This window comes from Oryctolagus cuniculus, chromosome 4 (assembly GCF_051225735.1).
Source record: "Oryctolagus cuniculus isolate XC-2025 breed Fujian yellow rabbit chromosome 4, ASM5122573v1, whole genome shotgun sequence".
In the NCBI taxonomy this organism is placed as follows: domain Eukaryota; kingdom Metazoa; phylum Chordata; class Mammalia; order Lagomorpha; family Leporidae; genus Oryctolagus; species Oryctolagus cuniculus.
In genome coordinates this window covers 11,673,969-11,694,147 of record NC_142870.1, presented here as the reverse complement: position 1 = coordinate 11,694,147, position 20,179 = coordinate 11,673,969, and the positions used below count along the sequence as shown (strand labels likewise).

Below are 20,179 nucleotides of genomic sequence, written 5' to 3'. Positions count from 1 at the left end.
GGAAGAGGAGCAGCCAGGTGTGGAACCAACACCCATATGGGATGTCAGCACTTCAGGCCAGGGTGTTAACCTGCTGAGCCACAGCACCAGCCCTAAATTCTGGTTTTATGCAAAGACTTTTTTTTTCAATTGAAAGACAGCCTTTTTTGTAGATGATAAAACTTAACTTTTAATCAGTTCTGTCAGATGCAGAGATATAATTAGGCTCCCTTGACTGAGAGGAAATTGTTAGGCTTTTTAAGGTCTTTAAAAATACACTTTGCTGGGGGGACCGGAGCTATGGCATAGCAGGTAAAGCCCATATGGGCACCGGTTCGAGTCCTGGCTGTTCCACTTCTGATCCAGCTCTCTGCTATGGCCTGGGAAAGCAGTAGAAGGTGGCCCAAGTCCTTGGGCCCCTGCACCCTTATGGAAGACCCTGAAGAAGCTGCTGGCTCCTGGCTTCAGACTGGCCCTGCTCCAGCCATTACAGCCATTTGGGGAATGAACCAGCGGATGGAGGATCTCTCTCTTTCTGCCTCACAAATAAATAAATCTTTAAAAAAGGTTTTGTTGTAATTAAATGTATCCATTAATAGTAAAATTTTAGAAAATATTTCTGCAGTAAATATGTAATAATCTTCCTTCTGTCTTTACAGATGAAAACAACCTAGAATCTCCGCAAAATGTGGAAGTCTCTATCATGGATGACAACTTTACCCTGAAGTGGAACAGGAGCAATGAGTCTGTGCCAAATGTGACTTTTTCAGCAGATTATCAGATGTATGTAGCTACTCATTGATTTGCCACAATGATCTGAATAATGTTTGTGGTTTTGTCACTATAATTGCTTTTCAGATTTGGGAAGCATTTGGTTTCTCTCTTTGTGAGAAATTTTATGTCTACTTTACATGGTATTTATAACTTCATTTCTACAAATAGAGACTTAGTCAAATTCATCTTTTATAAAAAAAAAGATTTATTTATCTGAAAGGCAAAGTTACAGAGAGGGAAAGAGAGGCAGAGAACGAGAGAATAAGCTTCTACCTGCTGGCTCACTTCTCAGATGGCCAAAACGGCCAGGGCTGAGCCAGGCTGAGGCCAGGAGCTGGAGCGTCATCCAGATCTCCCACATGGGTGGCAGGGACCCAAACACTTGGGCCATCTTCCACTGTTGTTTTTTCTTTCTTTCTTTTGTTTTAGGATACTCTTAAATAATTTTTGTTGTTTATTTGTGAGGCACAAAGAGACAGACAGAGCTCCTGTCCACTGGTTCCCTCCTCCAAAGGCCATCAGCAGCTGGGGCTGACAGTGGGGCTGGCCTGAGAGCCGAACCAGGAGCCAAGAACACCATCCAGGTCTCCCGCCTGGGTAGGCAGCAGGAAACCAATTGCTTGAGCCACCACTGTTGTCTCCCAGGGTCTGCGTTAGTGGAAAGCTGGAGTCAGGAGGGGAGGCAGGACCCAAACCCAGACACCCCAATATGGGATGCAGGCCTCCCAACCAGTGTGTTTTTTTTTTGTTTTGTTTTGTTTTGTTTTGTTTTTTGACAGGCAGAGTGGACAGTGAGAGAGACAGAGAGAAAGGTCTTCCTTTGCCGTTGGTTCACCCTCCAATGGCTGCCATGGTCGGCGCACCGCACTGATCCGATGCAGGAGCCAGGTGCTTCTCCTGGTCTCCCATGGGGTGCAGGGCCCAAGCACTCGGGCCATCCTCCACTGCACTCCCTGGCCACAGCAGAGAGCTGGCCTGGAAGAGGGGCCACCGGGACAGAATCTGGCGCCCCGACCGGGACTAGAACCCGGTGTGCCGGCGCCGCAAGGCAGAGGATTAGCCTAGTGAGCCGCGGCGCCGGCCGTCCAGTGTCTTAACTACTGGGCCAAACACCCACCTTCTATTATCTTCTTAAACAACTGTAAACATATACCTATATGGGGATTATTTCAGATACTCTTAAGAATTATCCTTATAATAAAAACAAAGAGCCAGCCAGGACTGGGCCAGGCTGAAGCCAGGAGCCAGGAGCTTCCTCCGTGTCTCCCATGTGGGTACAGGGGCCCAAGCACTTGGACCATCTCCTACTGCTTTCCCAGGCTATAGCAGAGAGCTGGATCGGAAGTGGAGCAGCCAGGACTCAAACTGGTGCCCATATGGGGTGCCAGCACCGCAGACAGGGCCAGCCCCTTAATATCTTTTTTAATACACTATCTCTCAGAACTTAGGACATACATCACTGGTAGGGATACACAGATGAATAAATTAGCAATTATAATTGCAGTGCCTAAAGAACATAGGCCATGTAAAACATGAGTGTTTATAACTTGTATCTAAGAGCTATCATCACACCTAAGTAGCATTCACTCTCCCATTCAACCATTGACCATTGGTGAGTCCTGTCACGCCTGACCCTCCTCCGAGTGCTTAAATGACATGAGCTCATCATGTAAAACTGGTTTTACAAAATGAATACTACATTGTATTTCAAAGTATATCTTGTTCTGATCTTAATTATTGTCCATGATCAGAGTTAGGGTTTTTTTTGTTTGTTTGTTTGTTTTTTTTTTTTAAGAAACTAGAGGGAAAGGGAGGAAGTTAAAGTATTTTCAGTGCCAGGTAGAATCTTAGACCTCAGGCAGGTAAAGAGCAGGGGAAACTGACCAGGAATGAAGTATTCCATGTGCTATGTCTATTTATAGTAATACTTGTTTTCTTTTTTTTTTTTTTTATTTGACAGGTACAGTTACAGACAGTGAGACAGAGAGAAAGGTCTTCCTTCCGTTGGCTCACTCCCCAAGTGGCTGCTATGGCCGGCGCTCCAGAGCCAGGAGCCAGGTGCTTCCTCCTGGTCTCCGATGCAGGTGCAGGGCTCAAGCACTTGGGCCATCCTCCACTGCCCTCCCAGGCCACAGCAGAGAGCTGGACTGGAAGAGGAGCAACGGGGACTAGAACCTGGCGCCCATATGGGATGCTGGCGCCACAGGCGGAGGATTAACCTAGTGCGCCATGGTGCCGGCCCCAACATAGTAATATTTTTTAATGTTTCCTTTTTGAAAGATATTGTAGACTTGGATCGGCACAAAGTTTATTTAGATCTTGTCCCTGGCTTCTAGTGCTTAACAATATTTGTTTTAATGCAGCTAGTGATAGAACTAGATTTAAAGAAAAAAAGCCCTTCTTAGAGGATGGCGTCTGTGGCTGGCTTAAGGTCGGTGGGCTTAACCCAGACAAGTTGAAATCTGCAAGATGCAGTTCTGTCCCCTGTCCCTGGCTCAGACCTCCGCTTCTCCTCAGGTGCTGCCTGCTTGAATGTTCCGCGCCAGCCTTGAATTCTCATCTGCTTACCCCTTTTCAAAAAAGAGGAATCTGATATCAGCCACTTAGACTTTTTTGATTTAACCATTTCCACATTGAGGAATGTATTATGATTTTCAGTTTCGGTTTGTTTTTTCTGGTGGTGTGAGTGACGGAATCACAGAGCCCGGGAAGCAGCTGGGGTGGTTTGGTTTGGAAACCCTGAGACCACTGTAAATCTGAGGTTGGTTAGGACAGGTGGGCTTTTCCAGGAGGAGGTCAAAAGGGGATCATCAGGTACAGTATTCAGAATTTCAGTAAGGAAGGCAAGCCCCAGAAACACAAAAACAGTTTGCTGGAAGTCACACAACTATTTTAACAAAGCCAACGCTAAAGTTACCTTTGCCTTATGGGTCATCTGCTTCTTTGAAATTCTCTTGGAGCCATCTACAAAATTATTGGCAGAGCTATATTAAAAACTTAACTCTGTGGGGCTGCCATTGTAGTGTAGTGGGTTAAGCTGTGGCCTGTGACACTGCATCCCATGTGGGCACCAGGTCCAGTCCCACCTGCTCCACTTCCAGTCCAGCTCACTGCTAATGGCCTAGGAAAGCAGTGGAAAATGGCCCACGTGCTTGGGCCCCTGCCATCCACATGGGAGATCTGGATGAAGCTCCTGGCTCCTGGCTCCTGGCTTTGGCCTGGCCCTGGTAGCCAGCAGATGGAAGATCTTTCTCTCTTCATAGCTCTTCGTTTCAAATAAATAATAAATTTTGAGGGGGTAGGGATACTGTGTGTCTGAATCATTCCATTTTACGAATAACTGAAAGAGTATGGAAGCATGTAAACTAAGTGTTAGCAGGACATTAGCTCAAGTAGAAGAGGTAACTGCTTAAATGAGCTTTATATTAGAAAATAAATTTCTTTGACAGTCGTGCATTTATACATTTGCTCATGCAGTTATTTGCCTTTTTCACATTAAAGGTCTGAGATGAATAACTGGATACAGTTACCTGGGTGTCAGTATGTTGCTGATACCGAATGCACCTTTTCTTTTCTCAAGTTAAATGTTCTTGATGAAATTACATTGCGGATAAGAGCAGAAAGAGGAAACAGCACTTCTGCGTGGTATATTGTTGACTCATTTATACCATTTCTAAAAGGTAAGAAAAAATTGCTGGCTGAATTACATGATATTCTTTAGTGACTGTCGCCGGACCAATTCCCCTTCTAAGCCTGTTCATCGCATAATACATGAGCAAAGATTTCCTTAAATCTGTAGCTCCCTCCAGCTGTGGTGCCATTTAGATGCCTTCTCTATAGTAGTGGTTCTCAAAGCATGGTCCCCAAGACCCTTTCAGGGTGTCAAAAGTGTTTCCATGATTATTTTAATAGTTGTTTGTTTTAGTTTTATTCCCTCTTGCATCTGCAGTGGTGTTGTTGAAAGGTGGCTGTTTAATGTGTGATGGGCAGTTGATTGAAAGGCAGGGTTACAGAGAGACAGAGAGAGAGAGAGAGAGAGAGAGAGAGAAATCTTCCATCCACTGTTTCACTCCCCAAATGGCCACAACAGTCAGAGTTAGGCTGATCCAAAACCAGGAATCAGGAGCTTCTTCCAGGTCTCCCACGCAGGTGCAGGGGCCCAAGACTTGCCTGATCTTATGCTGTCTTCCCAGGCCATAGCAGAGAACTGGATTGGAAGTGGAACAGTCGGGAATTGAACTGGCATGCATGTGGGATGCCGGCACTGCAGACAGAGGCTTTACCCGCTATGCCACAGCACCACCCCCCCAAATAGATTTTTAAAAAATACAAAACAGTACCACTTGTCTCACTAGATTTTTTGTTGCTTTGGAAACTACATTTTCAATAACAAACGTTTGCTGTGTTGTAATGGGTTTATCATTGGTATTTTTAATGAATTCATAAATATTCTGAATTTTAATGTTTAACATGCTAAATATCAGAAAACACACCCATGTGAACAAAAGTTCTTTGGGAGCCTCAGTAATTTTTTTAAAGTGTGAAGCGGAGACTGGCACATGGAGCAGTGGGTCAATCCATTGCCTGCAAAGCCCGGCATCCTCTCTGTGTGCCGGTTCGAGGCCTGGCTGCTCTGCTTCAGATGCAGCTCCCTGCTAATGTCCTGAGAAGGCAACAGAAGGTGACCCAAGTGCTTGGGCCCCTGTCACCCACATGGGAGCACTGGATGGAATTCTTGGTTCTTGGCTTCAGCCTTACCCAGACGTGGCTGTTGTAGCCATTTGAAAAGTGAACCAGGCCGGCGCCGCGGCTCACTAGGCTAATCCTCCGCCTGCGGTGCTGGCACACCGGGTGCTAGTCCTGGTCGGGGCGCCGGATTCTGTCCCGGTTGCCCCTCTTCCAGGCCAGCTCTCTGCTGTGGCCAGGGAGTGCAGTGGAGGATGGCCCAAGTGCTTGGGCCTTGCACCCCATGGGAGACCAGGAGAAGCACCTGGCTCCTGCCATCTGATCAGCGCAGTGCGCCGGCCGTAGCAGCCATCTGGGGGGTGAACCAACAGAAGGAAGACCTTTCTCTCTGTCTCTCTCTCTCTCTCACTGTCTAACTCTGCCTGTCCAAAAAAAAAAAAAAAAAAGTGAACCAGCAGGTGGAAGATGAATCTCTCTCTCTCCTTTGTGTGTGTGAGTGTGTGTCTTGGTGTGAGTGTCTGTGTCTCCCTCCCCCTCTACCTCTCTCCTTTTCTCTCCCTCTCTTTTTTTCCCCCTCTTTTCCTCCCTTCCTACTCACTAACTGTATCTTTCAAATAAACAAATTTTTTTAAAAAAAAAGCATAATGGGATTCTGAGACTAAAAAGTTTGAGAAGCACTGAACTTTTACCAAGATTCAGAAAAGAATTCTCCCTTCCTGTGCTGCTCCCCCACCCCACCCGTTTCCTCCTCTGCCCTCCCCAGCTTCATTCCTCATCCCTGCGGTAGAACTGCTCTTCTCGGGGTCAGCGTCTCTGTGCCCCGGGACTCCCCAGCCTGCCTGCCTCTGGCTCCGACTGGTGGAAGCACTTCCTGCCCCGTGTCCCGAAGGCCCTGCGTCTCCTGGTTCTTTCCCTGTTCTTCAGTTGCTTCCATGCAGTTTCTCCTCACCTCCCAAACTTTTAGATGTTGGAACTCTGTTCCCACTCCTCTGGTGGTCTTGAGCCTTTCCCAGCCATCACTTTGCCCTTGACCCTAAAAACCCTAGTTCCGGCCCCTGAACTATAGACATACATCACTATTTCCCTTCCACATCTCAGCTTAGCTGATAAAACTCATTCCAGATTTTGAAAGATCAGATAAAGCTTTTGATTTTCCTCCTTTAGTCCTGCTCTTCCTGCAATTGTTTTGGGCTCAGTACGGACACTGCTTGGTTTTTCGGTCAGGCCACCTCTTCTTCTGCGTCCTACGTCCTGTCTCCCGTCAAATTCTGTCCATTTCCCTTTCAGAGTATCTGATTCTTTCTCAGGCACTCCGCTACCAACCTCACACCAAGCCACTCCCATCTTTCACTTGTTTTTTTCCGTGTTCGTGCTTCCTCCTGCGTTTGCCAGGGAGATGCTTCCACAGTGTAAGCCGTACCCTGGCTCTCCTCTGGGCCCCCCTGCAGCGACTTGCCAGGCTCTGCTGTAGCTGCAGAGGTCCTCCCGCCAGCAGGTCTCAGCTGCACCTCTGCTCCCGTTTCCAGCCACTCCCAGCCGTTCCCATCCTGTTACTGCCCGCCTGCCTGCCTGCCTCTCTTTTTACATTATCTCTTAACAATGGTGAGTGCGTTCCCACAGAGGTCTGCATTTTTCTTGACAGCACACGTGATTGTATGTATCTGTGTGAGGGTGGGGGCTGGCTTTTGGTCAGCTTCCTGAGCATTGTTCTGTTTGATTAGGCCGGGCACTTAGGAAGCACTCAGATGTACTTGTTGAGCGGATGTGTCGGCATTGCAGTAACAGAGTTACACTGGAATTGTGTGCACTTTTACAGCTCAAATTGGTCCTCCAGAAGTGCACTTGGAAGCTGAAGATAAAGCAGTCAAAATAAACATTTCTCCTCCTGGAAAACAGATGTGGTCCATGGATAGATCAAGGTTTATATACAGCGTAGTTATCTGGGAAAACTCTGCAAGGACAGAAGTAAGCATTATCTTCACCTTTGTTGGTATGAAAGGAAAATGAGGTAATTTACCTCTGACATTGGACTTCTCTTTTTTTAATTCTAGGAAAGGACAGAAACAGTTTATCCCAGAGATATGATTTATAAGCTCTCGCCGGAGACTACTTACTGTCTGAAAGTCAGAGCGGAACTCCCTCTGCAGAAGAAGGTCGGCGTCTACAGTGCCGTGCACTGTGTAAATACCACAGGTGAGGAGGGGCCTCGGGTCAGGTTCATGACTGTGCGTGTTACAGGGGCCGTATTGGAGTTTTGGCATTTTCCTCCTAATTGCTGAAATGTATATGATGGGTTAACAGATATTAAAACAAGGTAATTATTTATCATTTACATAAGCAAAAAAGTTATGAGTTTTTTTTTGGTCTCAAATAAATAGCAGTGAAAGTTAATTCTACTTAAAGGTCCGAGGTTTTGTAATGGCAGAAGTTGGTTTTATTTGTACAGGACCCACAAAGGGGGGAGATACTTGCTCGTAGAATGGAGCGTCTTCCAGAGAGCTTGCCTTTATAAGTGCAGTGTTAAAATATGCAAGCATCATGATGTCAGTGCCCACTTTCCAGTAATTAAGGCCAGGAGTAGGAATGGGATTTATTATGTTAACTGTGAGTTCAGTGTTTTACTTTAAAAATCGAATATACAGAGGCTTTAAAATGCAGTTTCTTCTCCACTTCTCTTCAGCAGACAGAAGTAAACATTGCTAGCAGTTTGTATATCAGCTTTCATACTTTTTTCCCAGGGCTTATATAAACATACACAGACACACAGAATTTTGGTGTTTAAATTAAAAAAAGAGGATCCTGCTAGATATACTTATGACTTGTTTGTTTAATCCAGTCTGTCGAGGGTATATTTCTGAATCAGTACCCATGGAGCTCCTTCGCATTACACTGTGTGAACATGGTTACCATAGTGATTAAGTGTACACTTGCCTTTAACCTTCTTGCCGGCGCAGTTAGGAATGGTTGCCATATAGCATCCCCTACTGTAGAATTGTTACCATATACCATCTCACAAGGGTAACAGTGTATACTTTTTGAACACATTCTTTTGACTTCTAGCTGAAAATAAACTGCCCCCACCGGAAAATATAGAAGTTGATGCTGCCAATCAGAACTATGTTCTTAAATGGGATTACGCGTATGCAAACGTGACGTTTCAAGCTCAGTGGCTCTAGTAAGTTCGCCTTCATGAATTTCCTCTTGCCCTGTTTGTCTTGATTATTCTTTCACTCTGCTGCAGCCGCCTGCAACTCGCTGCACACAGGGTGACCGAGAGTTGGGCATTTTGTACTGGAAACTTGGACATTTAACTCTAGACCCAACTCTGCCAGTAACTAGCTGGACACATGAGCTGACCCCTTTGTGGGCCTTGGTTCCTTCATTTATCGGACAGTGAGTGTGTTGTAAGATAAGAGGTTCTCCTGGCTCTTGCTTCGAAGAAGTGTGGCTCTAGCTGCATGTGTGGCGCCCGAGTCTGGAATGCTTGACGCTGGTCTTGTCTTCAGCCTTCCTTGAGTCCTTGAAATGACCTCATTCCAGTCATTCTGACTTGTTCAGTGGAAAAAATGAATGTTCCTGCTTTCTTTGTTGTTTTAATGGTTTTGACCAATTTTTAAGTGATTGCTTTAGTGGGAAATTTAAAAAGTTGGAGAGAACTGTATTCTGTGTGGTTGAGTAGAGACTAGCCAGATACTGCTGTAGTCCAGGCGCCTCGTATGTGGAAGAGAATCCCATGTAATTCATGTTCGTATTGACTGGGAATTGTAGAGGATAAACTGAGAGGCAGAAGAGTAGAGGGAAATCAAGTGGCAGGAAAAGTGGGCTGTGGGGGAAAGAGGAGGAAAGGCGGGTGCATATTGAGGGCAGAGGGGTGAAGGGGCCAAAGGAAACACAGCGGAGGCAGGGAAGGAGGCGGAGAAGGTGAGGGCAGGGGCCGGCTGTGGTGAGCTGGTGAAGCCGCGGCCTGACGGTGCTGCCGTCCCATATCGCAGCACCAGTTTGAAGCCTTGCCGCTCTGCTTCAGATCCAGCTTCCTGCTGACCCATCTGGGAAGACGGCAGGTGGCAGGCCAAGTGCTTGAGCCCCTGCCACCCATGTGGGAGACCAGCCCGGCCTGGTCCTGGCTCCTACAGCCATTTGGAAAGTGAGCCAGTGGATGGAAGGCCTCTGTCCCTCCTTCTCTCTCTCTCTCTGTCACTCTGCCTTTCAAAAATCATGAATAAATAAATCTTTTTTAAATAAAAAAAGATGAAGGAGAAGCCAGGGCGGCTGTGATCAGTTTTGGTTTTGAGCCAAGGATGGCGTGTGGAAGGAAAAGCATTCGCATGTACACGTGCTCCTTCTACAAGCTCACACACTGGTCAGGAACTGTCCCGTAATCTTTCGTAATACTGCACTTTCAGAACGATGTTAAACAACGGGCACACAGACTAGAGAAAGATAGGTATTTCTAATGACTCGTCTGGTTTCTTGTGGGTACCTGACATTCCATATTTAAAGATGCAGCAGAATAAAACCCACGGTTGGGGTGGGGGCGGCGGTGTGGTGTGGTGGTAGAACCCAAGCTTCTAGAAACCAGAGCAACGTGCTGGCGCTGCGCACACTGTGGTTTAGGACCGAAGAGTGGAATTCACATTGAAAGGGTTGCAGAAAGTCAAAAAGGCAAAAGCTCACGGGGCCTGGAGAAACCCCCGGAGCCCTCTGGAGAGAGCTGAGGTCTGTAGGAAGGCGTGATTCGGACTTTGTAGGGGGACAAGAGGAGGCATCCTGGAAGGAGGCGACAGCGTGAGGGAAACGGGGGCCATGGAGGGACTTCGGTCAGGGAGGGAGGCGGCTAACAAGTTTTCTCCTTCTCAGCAGCAAATCACCACAGACTTAGCATCTTAAAAAAAAAAAAAAAAAACGATTTAGGGGCTGGCATTGTTGCATGCCACAGCCTGTGGCACCGGCATCCCATATGAGCAGTCCCAACTGCTCCGCTTCCCACCCAGCTCCCTGCTAATGAGCCTGAGAAAGCAGCAGCAAATGGTCCAAGTGCTTGTGCCCCGGCCACCCCTGTGGGAGACCCAGATGGAGTTCCAGGCTCCTGGCTTCCGCCTGGCTCAACCTGGCCTTTGCCACCATTTGGGGAGTGAACCAGAGCAGACGGAAGATCTCTCTCTCTCTCTCTCTCTCTCTCTCTCTCCCCCCTCCCTCTCCCCTCTCCCCTCTCTCTTCCCTCTCTTCTCTCTTTAATACTCTGCCTTGCAAATAAATAAATAAATCTTTTAAAAGACCAAAAAAAAAAAAAAACAAAGCAAAACCCCACGGCTGTTCACTGTCTCGAAGTTTCTGTGAGTCCAGAGTCCAGGCAGGGCTCAGGAGGACTCCAGTCTCGTGCAAGTCTCTCCAAAACAGGGACAGGAGTCTTGAGGCCATCTTAGAGTTGTGATTTTGCCTGCTGCTGTGCCGAGGGTGACCCGGAGTAGCAGAGCGCCTGGGCACAGGCGAGCGACGAGGAAGAAAGTTGGTCAGCAAGGCAGGGGGAGATTGCGAGCCTCCGACTGTCCTGTGGGCGTCTGAGAACCACTGGGCACTCTGTGCCTGGGCGACACAGACCCTGGGGTCTGTGTTTGCAGAAGGGGTATATGGCTGCATTGTGTGTGGAGCCCTGACACCGACAGTGACGCTGAGACGAGGAATCAGCCGGGGGGTGTGGTTCCGAGCAGGCAGCTCCGCCCGCCCACTCTCAGTGGTGCATCCTGTGGCAGCGTGGTGGTGTGTCCGTCAGCACACTGACCCTTTGGTGAGCTGGCCCGCGTTTATCAGCCGTTGGTGGTGTCCACCGACTTCTACGATCCGGGTCTTGCCGCCTTCGAGCGGCCAGCATCGTGTCCCCGACGTGGAGTTGGGCAGCTGCGCCCAGCACTGTATACGACCTGTAGTATAGCCTCACCCTGCAGGGAAGGCAGCCGCGCCTCTCTTAAGGGCACGGAGCGTAAAATGATTAGGTTTGAGTAGCCATTACCTTTGTCTTTAGTGCGACTTTATTTGTGTTTATGATTTGAATTATTAATATCGGCTGTGTTGGAAAGCCAGCTTGTGCCGCTCCTGGAGGCTGGACAGCTGTTTCTGCACACTCGACGGTGGTTGTGCTGTATCTCGCTCTGGAGCAACCTTCGGTCGTCTTTTGTGTCTTGTGTTTGTCTCTCCCACTGTGCTGTGAGGGGGTCTCTCACCTGAGCTCCTAACAGAGTGTCTGGCGCATTGTTTACTCAATAAATATTCTTCGAATTAAAAAAATTTTTTTTCTTCAAAGTGGCTATCTAAAACAGTTCCCTGAGGACCATTCCAATAAATGGAAGCAAATACCCGGCTGCGTCCACGTCAGAACCACCCAGTGTGTCTTTCCGCAGAGAGTCTTCCCAGACAGAGTGTACTTCCTCCGTGTACAAGCGTCTGACGGGAATAGCACATCCCTCTGGTCTGAAGAGAAAGAGTTCAGGAGTGAAGCGCAAAGTAAGGGTGACCGTGTGCCTCCTCTGACTCGGGCCGGGTTCCTACCCCTGTTCCCTGACCGTTCCTATGTCTTGGCCTGCAGCTGTCATCCTCCCTCCGGTCCTTAACGTGAAGACCACAAGCCACGCGCTGCACGCCTACGTGGGAGCCTCCCGGGAGCCTGTGGACCTGCACCGGCCGCTCATATATGAAATCCGTTTTTGGGAGAACACCTCGAGTGCCGAGGTAAAATGACTGTAGACGTGATTTTGTAACTTGGAGCTGTAATATGACGTGGGCAAGCAAAACTTCAGCTTACGATTTGGGAGACATCTCTAGACGTGAATGCTGCATGATGAGCTCAGGTGTCCACCAGGTGAAGAGTATTAGCCTCTCCCCCGTCTCGCGTGCTCACCGGTCACCGCCATCCGGGCCCCACCGGAGCCCAGCTCCACTGAGTCAGAGTCGCTGAGGGTGGGGCTCAGGGAGCTGCACTTTTCCAGCGTGATTCCCAGGTGTTCCATCGAAACCAGGTTTCCCGTCACTGCTGAGATCTGGGGACAGACGGCTCCTCCTGGCGAGGCTGTTGGAGGATTGTAGGGCACCCAGCAGCACCTGCGGCCCGCGCCCTGCGCCCGCTCCCAGTTCTAACATCTCCAGGCGACGTCCGATGTCCTCTGGCGGTACCTCCAGGGCACAGCACCGGGCTCTTATGGGGCAGAAAAGCTCTTCACTCTCCCAGCTGCACAGGGCTGCCTCCAAAGTTCAGCTTTGCCCAGCAAGATCGGACTCAAAGCAGGACAGAGATCAGGGGAGAACCGTCCCAAAAGTCTCTGTCATGGGGTAGCAGTGAAAAAAGAGGTGAGAAACAGTGAATTCACAAACCATAGACAGGGATAATCCCCAACATCGACGCCCCACGCAACTCCTAGGACCACGCCTGCCCCACAGCGATCCGGAGTCGCCTCGCGGTAAAGTCTGATTGATTCTGTTTTGCGTTGGAAATACAAGCGAATTCTAATGGCTGGGCTGCCTCCTATGATTGCTGACTGCACAGGATCCACAGCATAATGGAGCCACTGAGAATGACGGTCGGGTTCAGTTGTTGCTGAATCTCACCGACCTCAACCTGTGACCTCACGCGGACAAGTCCTGGAGCCCCAGCCAGGCTTCCTCTTGTCTAAAGTGGTCATTGCAGCAGCTAAATTCTTCAGAGGGCTATGTGTAAGATTTATGTACTTAATATTTATTTAGCGCATTGCTTGACAAATAGATCGAATACATTTTAGTTGCCGTGTTATCCTATGCTAGGTAATCCATCCATAATTATTATATAAAGCTGTGGTTGTTATAGTAATCATCTGCCTCACTAATCATTGTAATATGTAGCTCTGATTATTATAGGACTCACCTTCTGAGAGTTCCTCAGGTATTATGTAAGTGTCTCATTTGAATCACTTTCCAGAACACCCTGCCCGGTAGTAGGAGGGACTGAGTGGCTGTTCAGCAAGTACTCGGGGTGGACTGTCCCCCCTGCCGCACCAGTGCTGGCCTCAGGTGCTGGCTTGGCTCCCGTGCTCCCCTGTCAGCAGGAGGAAGGCACCTGCCCCGTGGTCTCTGGTCCAGGGAGCCCATAGACTTGGGGGTGAGGAAACAGGTCGTTCTACTTGAGCTACCAACTGTCGAGATAGCTCTGCCACCCTACACTCTGGCAGTAGCTGATCCGTACAGATAGAGGCATTCTGTAGATCAGGAAATGAGGCACTGAGAAATTAAGTCATTTGAGCAAAGCCACATGGCTGTAAGGTAGTGATACATTAATGCGAGGGGTCTTCAGAAATTCATTGAAATGCATATTATGAAAAAGCTCTGCATGGATCTCGAAATTGTTTTGAACTAAAATAAACTTACCTTTTCAGCCCATTTTTCTGGAGACTGGCAGTTGGTTTGAGGTCCAAACCCCTGCTTTTACCTGTTTCGTCACTAGTGAGAGATAATACAACTGCAGTTAAACCAAGCCAGCCTGTGTTTAAAAGACAAAGTTGTCTTAATATGTCATACCCTTTCTGACAACAAACATCACTGGTAACTTTACATGATTTGGTTATAATGGGTTGTGCAAAACTAGTTTGTATCTCCTAAACACATACCAAGTAAGTGTTTGGGAGAGACCAATCTTAGAATGAGCATAACATAATTCAGAAAATACTTACAGATATTCTTTGATTTCATTTTATCAATGATTTATTTTTTACAGAGCAGAATTCTACAGGAACAAACTGATTTTACTTTTCCCAACTTGAAACCGCTGACTGTGTATTGCTTCAAGGCCAGAGCGCACCTTTTGGGTGAAAAGTGGAATCAAAGCAGTGATTTCAGTGACGTTGTCTGTGAGAAAACAACACCAGGTCGGAATCTTTTATTTTGTCTTTTTTAAAAATATATATATAAAGTAATGACTCAAATCAGTATATTAAAAATTGTAAAACGGTTCCTTCTGCAAAAAGTAAACTGTTTTTTCATGAACCATATAAGTCAAAAATAGGCTTTCAAGCCAGGTGTTTCCATTTTAGAAAATATTTTTAATGTCCAGTGGTTTTTTTTAACCAGTATCTACCTAATTCTTTGATTATTGCTCCTTGGCATATGTACGACTGTTAGTTTTATCATTTTTCACATAATCCTCAAGTATCCTGTGGAAATCACTTAATTGGTTCAATTGTGGCTTCAGTGTTAAGATTTGCTTATGAGGGAGACAGAGCGAGCTCCCACCCGTTGGTTCACTCTCCGATGCCTGCAACAGTCAGGATTGGAGCCAGGAGCCGGGAGCCCGGTCTGGGTTTCCCATGTGGGTGGTAGGCCCGACTGTTGAGGACGTCCTCACTGCCTCCCAGGGACCACGTCTTCAGGAGGCTGGAGCGGAGCAGCAAACCCCGGTCCTCCAGGATGGGCTACAGGCACCTCGCCAGGAGGCCAGAGCCCGCCCTAGTGGGAACTTGCTTGTGTGGAACTGGCTGTCTCTGTTTCCAGTCTCTGGTATTGATGGCGGGGGCTCGGGCGCAGCATGGTTTCTCAGCGGCACCCGTCGCGTGGTGTGGAAGTGCTGCGATGCGCTGGCCTGCTCCGTCTCGGCTCCAGGCAGACCTCCACGTGGACCGCAGCCGCCCGCAGTCCTGTGTCCTCGGTCTGCCAGAAGCACGCTGAAGGGTGTCGTGCTTCCTCTCCTGTGACTGGGCGCTGCGTGTGTGTCCCACGAGCACTGATGCTGAACGCCATCTGTGTGTTTCAGGAGCTACTTCCAGAACCTGGCTGGTCGCTGGGATTTGCGTCTTAGTAGTTTCTGTCCCCGTTGCTGTCTACATCGTGAAGGGCCTCTTGAGATGTCTCAACTACGTGTTCTTTCCATCCCCGAAACCGCCTTCCAGTATTGATGAGGTAGGTCACCGTCCTTTGTCAGGCTGGGAAGTGAACAGGCTGTATGTTTGACTTCAACAGAATATATACGTTGTCTTGATACGTAGAAAAAAATACAAACTGATATGTGTGTTTCCCTTGGTTTCTGTAAATCAAGTACATAGGTACATAAAGTTTCATTTACTGATATGATATATAATGTAACTATCATATTTATTTAACTTATGTGATGCATAGCATGGAGTAGTAAGGTCTGTCCTTAGTCTCATAATTTTCTGGCTGTTTGGCTTCTGTGGCATTTGGTTTACTATTTAAAATCTCTGTGGATCTTCACCATAGAGCAAAAAAAAAAAAGTTCTGTCGGTGTAGAAGGTGAGTTTTGTGGGAGAAATCACAGAGCGTGAAAAGGAACCGTCAGTTTGCTTTCACGGCCATCAGCTGCCCGTCTGGCAGCCCCGTGTGAGGCTGGCGCTGTAATGTCAGAGGCAGATGGGAAGGTTTGAGTGGAGGCAGGGATGGGTCCGGGCAGGCTTCAGACTCGCCTTGAGAGGCAGTCATTCGGGGGTTCTGAGCTCAGCCATTGTGAAGGGCGAACAAGCTGCAGTCGGTCGCGCCCAGCTGTGCCGCTGTGAGCCCAGCACCTGACAGCACGCGGGCAGGCACCCACAGGCTGCGAGCTGAGCCAGGGGACGAACAGCCGGCGCCCTGCTCGGTGAATGCTAGCTGTTCTACTCAGATTCCTCGGAGCTTTTAGATACCCTTCCTGCATGCCTGAGAGTCGTAGCTGTTGTGTAAAACAGACTGAAGATTGCCTCATTATAACTGATAATTATTTTTCTTAAAAAATGATTTATTTATTAATTTGAAAGGCAGAGTTAGAGAGAGAGAGAGATTCCATCCTCCCGGGGCTGGGCCGCGTCCGAGCCCCGAGCCTGGAACTCCGTCCGGTCTCTCCCATGGGGCATCTTCACTGCGTCCCAGGTGCATCAGCAGGGCACCGGGTCGGAAGTGGAGCAGCTGCAACTTGAACCAGTGTCCGTAAGGGGCGCTGGCATTCGGGTGGCAGCTTGACCCGTTTCGCCACACACTGCCACCCAATTATTCTTAACTGAACAGGAGAAAATGAGCGCCTCACTTGTGCTTCTGGATACAAAATTCTTCTGGGGGTGTCTTTTTTTTTTTTTTTTTTGAATAAAATCTCCATGCCCGTATTTTCCCCCTCCCAGCCTAGCCGAGAGCACCCTGCCCACGGATACTCCATAGACACCAGAAAGGTATAAGATAAAGTGAGCTCGCTGGTGACAGTTTGCTATGCCCTTACCCGACCTGTTACTTACAGGCCAAAAAGTAGGGTTTCTACACAATGGCTGTAAGAAACGAAACTGTCAGACTCACACGGTATTTCCACTATTTTCAGCGGTGCCTTTCTCTTCTTCCCCCTTTTTAAATTAGTATTTCTCAGAACAGCCATTAAAGAATCTTCTGCTTTCGCCTTCTGAGGAGCGGACTGAAAGGTGTTTCATCATCGAAGACGTGCGTAGCATGACTGTCCTGGAAGAAGCTAAGGGAACCGGCGGAGATCTCAGAGCCTACCACTCCCAAGCTAGTCGCGATTCGGGACACTATTCCAACGAAGACGAGAGCAGTGGAGGTAAAACGAGCGAGGGCTCTGTGCAGGAGGAGAGTGGCTGAGCGGGCACGCGGCCTGGAAGCAGGCCTGCTGTGTGAGCGCCCGGGAAGCCCCGCACCGCACGCCTCTCCGGACCCGCGCGGGAGGCTGCTCGCTTCCTGGGCAGAAAGCAGAGCATCTCCGAGTCCCAAGTGCGGGCAGGACCTGCAGCTCGCAGGGATCTGGGCCGCCTTCTGCATTCCTCTGCACGTGTGAACACGGAGGGACGTGCTGGACCTGCCTCTGACGATTTCGGGGAGAAGGTGCCCAGCTCTCCAGGGAGCCCTCACGCCCGCCTGGCTCGCTGCGGCCGTGACTGAGGGCGCCTCCACGTGCCCGGCACGCTGCTGCTCACCCCAGCGCCCCAGGTCGGTCTTGTTTTTGTGTTTTGAGACAGAACATTTGGTCTTTCAACACTGAGGGATGTGTGCCCACAGAGATTTATGTTGACATTTTAATGCCATCAATACCATCATCACCCTGTGTTCCACAATGTCACTCACCCCAAACCACAGCAGTGGTCGCCAGAAAGGTGACCCTTAACGTGGGGAACTCAGTCCCTGTATCCTGATGACGTCGACTTCTGTCCCACCACACTCTTCCTTACGTGGTTTAGGATTACAACCAGGTCATCGTCAGCTATGCACTCAGACCTCCTGATTCGGAACGCACTAGAACGGCAGCTTCTGATCAGAAGCTGTAGCCCCGGAAGTCCTAGAGAAACGATTGTCGGATTAGAGAAGCGGTTGTTACAGTGTAAGATCTGGAAGTGGATTCAGGTTAGCTACGGGGGCACGAGTAGCCTTGGACCAAAACGCCAGAGAGCGGGAAGAGAGCGAGACAGAGCGATTGCGGAGGAGAGAAGCCCGGGGGTGTGCAGGGCGCGTGGGAGCGGCTGCTGTGCGGGTGGCCCCCGTGCGGGTGCGCAGGCCCGGCCAGCTCCTCCCGCTCCTGGCAGCACTCGGCTTCCCTTCCACTCCATCTGCTCGCAAGGAAATGCGGAGCCCTCAGTATCAGGGTGAGGAGGGGGCAGTGCATCCAGGAAGAAAAACCTCATTGCAAACAGCGCGTGTTGCTCTCCAAGGACACCTGTGGCTGCTTTTAATGGGGTCATCCATGGACATGTCCCTGGCACTGCAGCCCCGACTTCCCGAGTCCTACCGGCACAGCAGGCCGCGGAGGGGGCCCGGGACCCCTACGGACCCAGAGTCGCTCTGATGGCCGCCAACACGCACGTCCTCGCCTTCCTTGCCAGCGGCATACGTTTCAAGGCGTGTCCTCTGCACCGCCCGTGGCATCCTGAGTGCTGTCTGGGAGGGAGCCTCTCTCAAAGAGGACACTGACCCACGTCCTGGCCCCTCCTCCATCACCTTCCCGGCTGCGCCCGGTCAGTGATCCCATCCAGCGTGTCCAGCCTTGCGTTTCCACGGGGGAAAAGCCACCTCCGACCCACGGTCCCAGAAAGCAGCACTTTTGTCGGATGTGGAGAAGGGGAGACGCAGACTCTTAGGAAACTTCTGGGCCCCCGAGATGTAGAAACGCGGGCCTGCACGTTTTGAGACCGTCTGGGGAGCACCTGCTCGGGTGTAGAACGGGGGCTTGTTCTGCCCTCGTCTCCTAGACGTGGGAAGGCGGCTCCACCTGCTCCGCCGTGGTCCTCCTGTCGCCCCGTAGGGCGTGGGCTCGGCTGAGAGCTGGCTGAGTGGTCTTCGTGGACAGTATGCACTTGGAGCTCCAGTACACAGCACTGACAGTTCTTGGAGATGCCGGATGTGGTCCATGAATGTATGTGAAGGATTGTGTCAGCGGATACATTGTATCAGTAGATGTCAGAACTGTTGCATTCATGTGTAATACATGTTAGCATTACATGTGTGTGTGTGCGCGTGTGTGTAAACCCATGCCTAGGTGCCCCCCCCCCACCCTGGGCCTCAGTCCGTGAGTATGACCATAAAGAACTTAGTAGTGCAGAGTCTGATTAAAACTTACCCATGCTGCTCGGGACCCTGAGTCTGACCAGAACTTTGCAGCCTATTAAAATGTTACTGGAGCGTTTGTATCTTTCCCCAAAAAAGAAGTTGTGGCATTTAAGACAACCTCAGATTCCTCTTTTTAAAAAGTTAGTGGTGTGCAAAAGCCCACTTCCAGTGCCCCTGGTAACCCTATGGCTCCTGACTGCTGAGGGTAGGGGTGTGTATGTGTGTGTGTGCGCGCGCGCGTGTGTGAGTGTGAAGTCTGTCGCCACTAGAACAGAAGCTCTGTGGGAGCGCGGCCTGGGTTTCACTCATCACTGTGTCCCCAGCACCTACCACAGTGCACAGAAGGTGCTGAAAACATACTCGTGAAATGGATGAAGTGTAAGGTGCAACTCAAGTGTGTGTTTCGTTTTATTGGGTTGTAGAAGGAAACAACAGTGTTTTTAATGTTTCTGTACAACAAATATGTATCTTTTGTTCGTTATATTTTTATCTTAACCCTACTGAAAACAGTCTTATATGTAATAAACACTGAAGTCAAACAGTCTTTGTACTTGAACTTAATAAACTGTTGTGTGCTAAAGGTGCCGCTGCCAACGCCTGCCCAGGGTGTTCACGGTGGGGAGCCTGGCGCCTGTTCCAGACACCCCAGTGCCGTGACCGGCTGCCCTGTGGGGCCCGGCAGGAACCGTTTGCAGCGGCACCGCGCCCTCCTGGCTGCCTTGAACCCGCTGCTGCTACACAGACCTCTCCCTGGAGAGACTCCCCCACCCCACGTGTGACGTCTAGCCACGCGTGACTCAAAGTGAGATGCCGTGTGTGTGCCGGCTGGGAACCTTCCTGAGTGTCCTCAGATTTGTTTCCATGTGGATGGGGAAGCAAATCCTGAGTTCATCTCTGATGCCTGAGAAGGGACAGGCGCTGTCCTCACTCCCTTTATTCTTGGGCGTTGGGTGGTCGCAGGAGGACAGGTCTTTAGGGCAGCATAAATACATGTGGGATATTTTATCGGTGGGGAGACGTGGCCTCTTCCAGCCCTGAGGGGAGGCACACAGGCAGAGAGGACTGGATAAAGTCTGCGACCGGAAGGAAGCAGTGTGCCCCACCCCCCGTCCTGGGAGCTGCCCGCCTTGGAGCTCCAGTGCCAGCAGAGGTGCCTTGTGGATGAAGTACAGAGGAGGAGGTGGGAACAAGTGGGCGTGGT

The 20,179-nt window shown here is 49.6% G+C and overlaps 1 protein-coding gene across 3 annotated transcripts in view; it reads left to right on the top strand.

Annotated features, from left to right (window-relative positions):
• The window catches only part of IFNAR1 (interferon alpha and beta receptor subunit 1), a 29,591-nt gene extending 10,074 nt beyond the window's left edge, over positions 1–19,517 (top strand). For all 3 annotated transcript variants that reach the window (XM_089331487.1, XM_051833617.3, XM_051833618.3), the window contains exons 2-11: positions 639–762; positions 4,255–4,433; positions 7,256–7,404; positions 7,491–7,632; positions 8,500–8,614; positions 11,738–11,937; positions 12,020–12,162; positions 14,174–14,324; positions 15,206–15,351; positions 16,783–19,517. In XM_089331487.1, coding sequence (XP_089187613.1) covers positions 683–762; positions 4,255–4,433; positions 7,256–7,404; positions 7,491–7,632; positions 8,500–8,614; positions 11,738–11,937; positions 12,020–12,162; positions 14,174–14,324; positions 15,206–15,351; positions 16,783–17,022 — 1,545 coding nt within the window. In that variant the 5' untranslated portion in view covers positions 639–682 and the 3' untranslated portion in view covers positions 17,023–19,517. The remainder of the gene's footprint in view (positions 1–638; positions 763–4,254; positions 4,434–7,255; positions 7,405–7,490; positions 7,633–8,499; positions 8,615–11,737; positions 11,938–12,019; positions 12,163–14,173; positions 14,325–15,205; positions 15,352–16,782) is intronic.
• The last annotated feature ends 662 nt before the right edge of the window (positions 19,518–20,179 follow it).